The following is an 8,573-nucleotide window of genomic DNA, read 5'->3' on the forward strand; positions in this document are numbered from 1 at the left end:
CCGGCGACAGCCGCCGCCCTGGCCCCGCCCCCGGGTTCCCCGCCACCCCCCTCAGCAGTTATGGACTCCCGGTCCCAAAGACCGTGCTCCTAGGCCCGCCTGGGCGGCTTGCTTCGGTGGCGAGCACATCTTCGGACCCTTCCCAACCGTCACCCATACATGCGAGCCTGGGAGGGGGCACGGTCCCACCCTGGGCACCCCTAGGACACGCCAGCCTGGGAGAGGGCTCGGTCCCACACTGGGCACCCCTAATTTCTGCGCTGAGCCTGTGTTCCTAACTCCTACACATTCCACGGCGGGACTCTTGCACAGACAAGCCCTCTGTTCACACAGGCCCAGACGCCCCCACGCCACCTCAGGTGTTCCGTTATTCCTCACCGAACCCCGCCCACGCCATCACTCACACTCCACCGTTTTACTTTTAGCACCCCCTCACACGCGCCCTTCTAAGACAGCCTTCTTCCTCTCCACCCCTCCTTCTCCCTAAAAGAAGACTTTCCGCCCCCTACCCTGGTGGGATACCTCAGACTTAATTGTTCTGGAACCTGGACGCAGGGGTGTATTTTGTTTTCTCTCCAGCCTTCACAGACAAGCATTCCCCCGACCCCCAGCAACTTTGCCTTGAAGGCTGTTTGCTTAGGGGACAGCCCTGACGCCACGAGGAAAACTGAAACACAGCTGGAGACCGGAGAAGGGGGAGCCAGGAAAAGCCTCACATCCTGCACATCCATTTGCCCTAGCCCGGTATCTCACTGTCCCAATCCAAGATGATAACCGTTAGGACTGGAAGCTTGCGGAGTCTCAAATCATCCTAATCCTCCGATGGCTTGGGGGTGGGGTGGGGTAGGCCATCACGTGCCTCTAGGGGCCCCAGCAAGGATACCTTCCTTATTTTCTGATGGCAGCAAAAAGGAAAGGATTTTTTCACTATCCCTACAATTGCACTCCCTACTGTAGGGTGACCCAGAGGCTGGGGAGGGTCCTGAGGAGAGATCATACCATCCAGGCTGCCTGCCTCACCCTACCTTCTCAAGGAGCCTGTCCCCCAGAGAAACCATTAACTAATTAACAATTACCAGTACTAAACATCACAGGGAAAAGGTGCGGTCATTCTCCCTAGAGAAAGACTGGGCCCTGAGGAGGTGGCTGACTCCACTTAGGCTGTCCCAAGCTACTCTGGTGGGGTGTATCCAGCCTTCCAGCTCCCAAAAATGACACATCTCCCCTGTAGCACTAAGCCAACAAGGCAGGAAGTCAAGCTCGGGTGGTATTTTTCTGGGCACTATCCCACGGCTTAAGAGTAGCCTCATGTCTGTCCGCAAACCCAGATTTCTGCCCTGTGTTTGTCTGGTCTCTGTCTCTCCCCTGCCTCCCCCCTCCCCTGGCGCCTCCCACCGGCTATCCTTTCCCAGCTCGGGTCCTGTAGCAGTAGATTCACTAGGCATGGCCAGGCTGGGGGCCAGTGGCCTGTTCATGTGTACAAAGGGGGCTGGAAGTGACAGGAAAGGAGGGAAGTGGTGAGGGTCTTGGCCAGACTGAGGAAGGCTGGTTCTCTTCCTCACTCCCTCACGCCCACTGGGACCTGGCCATCTATGCAGATAGCCACAGCCAGGCCTGTTATTGCTGGAGAACAGCCCATCTGGCAAGCTCCTTGCCTGGGTTCTATCCAGCACCCACACCCCAGGCAGCCTCAGCCAGTCACTGGTGCCAGGGCCCTCTGCCGGACAGCCCTAGGAACCCAGCTCACACAGGCCTGGGCCTGGACAGGTTCTTAGGCAGGTCTACCAGGCCTGTTTCACCTTCTCATTTCACAGGAGGGCTGCTCCACCTGACCTGATGTTCACTTTTGCGTCCTGTTCTCCGCCCTAGTTGCTCTGCACTTCTCCCACCCCCGCCCCCCTTTAGAAGGTCGGTTTGCTTCATACCACATCACAGCCCTCTCCCCAGGCCTGTGTTCTCTCAGCTGTTAGCAACAGCCATCTGTGTTTGCTGCAACAGTGTTTACACCAGCCTGGAGGATGGGGGGGTTGGGGGGGACGGGGACGGTGGTTGTCACAAGCTATGTCTCAAGTTCTCTATTGTTTGTAATTAAATCCCTGTGGCCTTGTGGCAGAAAAGGAACTAGGGAAAGCCTAGTGAAACACTTGTCCAACGTGCTAAATTTAGGGGATACCAAAAAGATTCAACAATGAAGAGAAATTTTTTGTTTGTTCGTTTTTTCTTTTTCAAGACAGGATTTCTCTGTGTAACTGTCCTGGAACACATTTTGTAGACCAGGCTGGGCTTGAACTCAGAGATTCACCTGTCTCTGCCTCCTGAGTGCTGGGATTATATGTGGGCTGCCACCTCCTAGCTAATGAAGAGGAATTTTAAGGCAATGTGGGTTTTGTTGCTTTATTTTGTAATGCTGGGGGGTGGCGGGGGTCGAGTTCAGGACCTGAACACGTGCTAGTGACACACTCAGCCACTGAGCTAGCTCCTCGGCCTTAATGTCACTGTTAAGACAAAACCAAACCTTACTTGTGGGAAGACTGCATAAAGAATACAACAGCAAACTGTGCAGTGTGTGGAGGCCAGAGAACACCCTGCCTGCCTGTCCCTCAGGGACTATCCACATTGGTTTGTTTTTTGAAGATTATCACTTGTGTGTTTACCACGTGGGTACAAGTGCATGTGGAGACCTGAAGGCTTTGCATCTCTGGGAAACGGAGTCACAGGCAGTGTGAGCTACCTGATAAGGGTATGGGAATTAAGTCCAGGTCCTCTATAGGAACAGTAATCTCTCATTAACCACTGAGCCATTTATCTAGCCACCTAGTTTTGTGTTTTAGACAGGGTCTCACTAAGTAGCTCTGGCTGTCCTGGAACATACAGAGATCCGCCTGCCTCTGCCTTAGCAGTGCTGGGATTAAAGGCCTATACTGCCAACAGGGCCCACCTTGTTCTTTTGTTTTTTCGAGACAGGGTTTCTCTGTGTAGCTTTAGAGCCTATCCTCGTACTGACTCTGTAGACCAGGCTGGCCTCGAACTCACAGAGATCCCCCTGCCTCTGCCTCCCGAGTGCTCCCCACCTTGTTTTTTGACATAGCATTTCTAATCATAGGTCCTCCTCTCCCTTGCCTCCCCAGTGCTGGGGTTACAAGTAGCATCACAGCTTTGAAACAAGAAAACAAAAAACATTTTCTTAAAACTTAGGTTCTGAGGATTGAATCAATTGAGCAAGTCTCCCCATGCCCAATATCAAATTTTCAAATACAGGTGTACACAGGGTGGATACGAGGTCAGAGTTCAAGAAGTGACTTTGTTCATTCGTTCTGAGCCTGGGCTTCTAGCCAAATTTTTCAAAGGTGTCTCCTAATCTAATTGGTTGGCAGGTAGGCAGGGGCAAGTTTAGGTGGTCCGGAGCTTAAACAATCATTCAATTGTGGGCCTACAAATTCCCAGAAAAAAGATATCCTTCCTCAAGAGGCGGCAGATTTGGATTCTGCTGAGCCACAGCCTCCTCAAAGGGCCTGCGGGACGCGACTGGGACAGAACGCAGCAATCCAGGTCAGCGCCCCTCCTCCCTCGCCCCACCCCTATGCACCTGCGGAGACTAGGGCACCCGCTTCCGGACGGGGTGGGGGGACCGGGCGGAGACCCCAGCCTCCTCCCGACCTCCTCACCTCGGGGTGGGCTCTACTGCCAGGGCCGCAGCTGGCAGGTCTCTGGAGCGAGAAGAGCGTCACCGATGCTAGGCCCTCAGCTCCGCAGCCGCTGCCTGCCCCGCCCCAGCCGCTCTTGGTGTGGACATCCGAGGACACCAGGTGGCCCAGAGGAGGCCCAGTGGGCGGGGCCGTGGGGCCGAGAAGGGACGGTTAGCGAAGGTGGGACTGCCCTTAATCCACTTGTCCCCACAGGTCTCAGTTTCTGAGGACGCTAGGAAGCAGCAGGGCCCCGGAAGGAGGGAAAAGGGAGGAGGGGGAAGTTGCAGCTTAGTTTAGATGCCACTCCTTTCCCAGCCTCAAGTGCCTATAGGAACCTGAAGGGGGACTCCCAACTTGATTAGGGATCAACTTGATCAGTGAGGCCTGTATTCCTCACTATACCCCTCTTAACCTACAGCCTGTGTGGGAATCATAAATTATCTAGAGGACCTTACTACACAATGCCTGCCCATGCTGCACACACACACAGGCTCCCAGGGCCTCTGCTGGGGAGTCGGAAATAAAGTAAGTTTTTAAAAATTATTATTTTAGCCGGGCGTTGGTGGCGCACACCTTTAATCCCAGCACTTGGAAGGCAGAGGCAGGCGGATCTCTGTGAGTTCGAGACCAGCCTGGTCTACAAGAGCTAGTTCCAGGACAGCCTCCAAAGCCACAGAGAAACCCTGTCTCAAAAAACCAACCAAACAAACACAAATTATTTTATGTGTATGGGTGTTTGGCCTGAGTGTGTGTCTGTGCACCAGGTCCGTGCCTGTTGCCCTTAGAGGCCAGAAGAGATTGTGGAACTGGGTTTCTAGAGGGTTGTGAGCTGCCACGTGCCACGCTGGGAATTGAACTCAGGTCCTCTTAACTGCTGAGTCATCTCTGCAGCCCTATGACGTGAGTATCTTAGGTGACTTCCTGTTTCTTCCAGGGTAGTATGACCTCCGTCATGGGCATGCATGTCCCCACTTCCCTGTCCACCTCCCAGCTGGCCGGTCTTCCTTTTCCCACCACCTCTAGCTGAGATGTCCCCCAAAACTTGCCAGGGATGGATTTTCCTTCCCCTGTCAGTCAGCAAGCCTTCCTGTAACACACATCTAAGAATCCTGGGCCACAGTGGGACATTCTGAATGAAGTCGCACGACTGCAGACAGATGGAACAAGTTATCCAAAGGAAGTCTTGCCAGTGTCTTCCCCCACCCCTCCTCCAGCTTCCCGCAGAGAGGCCAGAGCTGGGATGCTGAGGCTTTCAGATCACCCCAGTGATCCAGTGCACGTAGAGTGCCCACCCAGCATGCAGAGCTCTAGGTTTAATCCCGATGTCACACAATCTGGGCTTGGATGTGGGTGTATGCCTGTAATGCCAGCACTCCTGAGGTAAAGGCAGAAGTTAGTTCGGGATCATGCTCAGAGCCAGGCCTGGTGGCACACACCTTTAATCCCAGCAGAGGCTGGCGGATCTCTGAGTTCAAGGTCAGTCTGGTCTACAAAGTGAGTTCCAGGACAGGCTCCAAAGCTACACAGAAAAAAAAAAAACAGAAAGATCCTCCTTAGGAGTTTGTGGCCAGCCTGGTCTACATAAAATCAGGTCTCACAAACAACAACAACAATGTAATAGTAACACCGCTGTTTATTGACTACTCGACACACGCTGAGCTTTGAGAATACATCTGTCTCAAAAGGGAACCTAGTATTTTAAGGTAGATTTTACATCTGAAGACTGGACATTTGGGATTTAAATACCAGCTCTTTGCTAAATTGCCTTGAGTCTAAGTTACACATTGTCTCTTAACTGACCTTGAAGCCCCTCATTTGCAGGTCTGCCCTGGAGGCAGAGGGAGATGCAGGCTGGTGGGGGAGGGGAGAACAATACATCTGTGATCTGCAAGATCCTGGGGAGTGGGAGTTGGTCAGGCCAGAACTCTCTTGACTCAGCCCCCAGTCTTCTTCCACTGGGCATTCTTCAGTAGCACAGACACCAGGACTAACCCACTCCAAAAGAAAGTACTTCGATGGACACTGCTGATTCCACGACCCTTGGCCTCACTTCTGGGGGCCCAATCTCTCCTTCCTCTGGGAGTGGTCCGCCCTAGAGGCCTCTCCAGCATCCGGTGGTTGTTGCTGGCTGAGGACAAACAGCAGACAGCCCAGCAAAGCCTCTCTCATGTCCTGGGAGCTCAGTCGACGGGCGAGTTGGCGCAGCAGGGGCAGGAGGTGCTGACGGGCCAGGCGGGCAACTGGCAGCAGCAGGCGGGATAGCAGCGACCGAAGCAGCATCGGGAGAAGCGGAGCGGGCATGGCAGAGCCTGGACCTGCAAAGGGAACCCGGGGGTCTGGACTACACCCGCCTCACCTGGCAAAGGCCGCGGGGTGGACGGGTCCTTCTCCCTTCAGATTATTTCTCTGTGCCTTTAACTCATGAATTAGTTTTGCTTTGGTTCGGGCAGCCCTTTCTCCTACCAAGACAGCTGACTTAGGGGATTCGCTCCCTGTTAGCCCAGATGGGAACTGAGCCCAGGGTGGGGGTGGGGAGCTACAGCTTGCTGTTCTGGCCTCCACTGGCACTGCTCCTTGTCCAGGGCCCACTTCCTTTCATTACACACACCCCCCTTGCATACTCCGACCCGAGGCCTGCACTCCTTGCCCTCCCATCCACCACCTCTAAACCGGTCCGCGGTGGCTCTCACCAGTCAGAAGTGCTAGTCGGAATCAATTTCAGGATGCATTTGCCCGCCTGCGGTGGGTACAGCATCACTGGAAAGCACAAGGTAGCCCCACCCCCCTCAGCCTCCACCCAGCTCAGCTCACTTGGGTGTGGAGGGGTACAATGAGGGAACAGCTGGGTTCCAGCACCTGGCATAGTGAGTCCAGCTGCTCCCTCTTCTAGTCTGAGGAGAATAAAGGAGGGAACACATGCAGGAATCCCCCTTGGGAGGACAAGCGTCAGCAGGTGGACTCTTCCGGGCTCCAGTCACTTCATGTGTCACCTCTAGTGGAGGAAGAACTGGAGAAACCACAGAAGAGGACAGCATGTGGCTGATACCTCAGATGCAGTAAAGCTCTGTTCAGACACTCTTCCTAAACCCCGTCCATGCTACTCTAGTGGCTAAGCCAGCAAGGGTTGGCAGGCTCTCTGGTAGGCCATCTTCAGGGGCAAAGGATGGGATGCACAGCTTCTGTCACAGCTGACAACAGTTCCGTACAGCTGGGTGGCTGAAGGACCTTCCCCAGTCATCCCACTGCTGCCTTAGACTAAACGAGATTCCATATGTATTTCCAACTATATCTGGTGTGTGCATGTCTGTGTGTGAGTGTGTGTGTGGTATGTATCTGTGTGCAGGTCTGTGTGTGTGTCTGTGTGTGAGAGAGTGTGTGTGTGTGTCTCTGTGTTGTGTATCTGTGTGCGTGCGTGAGAGAGAGAGAGAGAGAGAGAGAGAGAGAGAGACCTCCTTTGGGAAAATCATGTCCATACTTATGTCTCACTTTTCCCCTGAATACCTTTCTACTAATCTCTGTCCTTCAATCTGCTAAAAAATGTCCTTTAGTAAACTTCAACTCTGCTTCATACTGATTTGTCCTGAAACTCTTCTGTGTCAAAGGCTTTCCCTGAGGGGAAGTCTCTAGACTCTGGGGCCTAGAGGATTAAGGGAACTCCTTAATGGCTACAGACCATGAACAGTGAGTGTCTCCACCCCTCTTTTGCTGATTGCTTTATCTAGCCTGTGGCAGTCCTGGTGCTACTGTAACTACTCTCATGTGAGCTGCTTGGCTGTCTCTAGCAAGTCTAACTGCTGTAGCCATTAGACTGATATTTCCTATTTATCTTTTGTGACCCAAACAGCCTTTATAAAGCATGAATTGAATTTGCCCTTTTTCTGTCCAACTGCCCATGGCCCCCACCTCATCTTTAAGCAAGTTAAAGCCTTAACAATTAAGGCCACGACTTCAGGGCGTGCAGTTCAGTAACAAGCCTCTCACCTGCAAGTCTGAGGCCCCATGTTTCACACCCAGCTCTGAAACAGGCAAACCAAAGTAGAAACATAAACAAATACCACCAGAAAACCCAAAGTGAAGCCACCTGTGTGGTGGTGGCTGTAGCGCATGTCTTTAATCCCAGCACTTGGGAGGCAGAGGCAAGTGGATCTCAGTGAGTTTAAGACCAGCCTGGTCTACAAAGCAAGGTCCAGGACAGCTAGAACTGTTACACAGAGAAACCCTGTCTTGAAAAACCAAAAACAAACAAACAAACAAAAAACACCACAGGGTCTAGCTATCACCCCCAAGGGCGCTGGGTAATGTAGCCTCCCTTGGCTTCCTGATTTAGTTTCAAATCCCTTTAAAAATATTTTATGGAGGGGGCTGGAGAGATGGCTCAGGGGTTAAGAGCACTGACTGCTCTTCCAGAAGAACAGTCATATGGTGGCTCACAGCCATCCGTAATGAGAAGTGGTGCCCACCTCTTCTGGTCTGGAGCTATACATGCAGACAGAACACTTTATACATAAATAAATCTTTAAAAAATATTTTATGGAGTTGTAAGTATGTTCATAATTTCTTTTCCTTTAAAAATTTATGTTGCCGGGCGGTGGTGATGCACACCACCCAGGACTTGGGAGGCAGAGGCAGGCAGATCTCTGAGATCGAAACTAGCCTGGTCTACAAGAGCTAGTTCCAGGACAGCTTCCAAAGCCACAGAGAAACCCTGTCTAAAAACAACAACAACAAAAAGATATATATATATATTGAAAGTATGTCTGTAAACCACAGGAATGCCCATGGAGGCGTCCTCCTTTCCTTGCTCTCTCGTTCCTTGATCTGTCCTCTCAGATTTTTCCTTCTATTTATTCTCTCTGCCTGCCCGCCCTGCCTATCCTTTCTCCTGCC

At 52.5% G+C, this 8,573-nt stretch overlaps 1 protein-coding gene across 1 annotated transcript; it reads right to left on the reverse strand.

The window, feature by feature from the left end:
* Positions 1–5,687: 5,687 nt before the first annotated feature.
* On the reverse strand, positions 5,688–5,987 carry Mymx (myomixer, myoblast fusion factor). The gene has a single exon (XM_035452392.1). The coding sequence runs from the start codon at positions 5,985–5,987 to the stop codon at positions 5,733–5,735; it is 255 nt and encodes an 84-aa protein (XP_035308283.1). The 3' UTR covers positions 5,688–5,732.
* Positions 5,988–8,573: the final 2,586 nt, after the last annotated feature.

Source organism: Cricetulus griseus, assembly GCF_003668045.3.
Source record: "Cricetulus griseus strain 17A/GY chromosome 1 unlocalized genomic scaffold, alternate assembly CriGri-PICRH-1.0 chr1_1, whole genome shotgun sequence".
Lineage (NCBI taxonomy): Eukaryota > Metazoa > Chordata > Mammalia > Rodentia > Cricetidae > Cricetulus > Cricetulus griseus.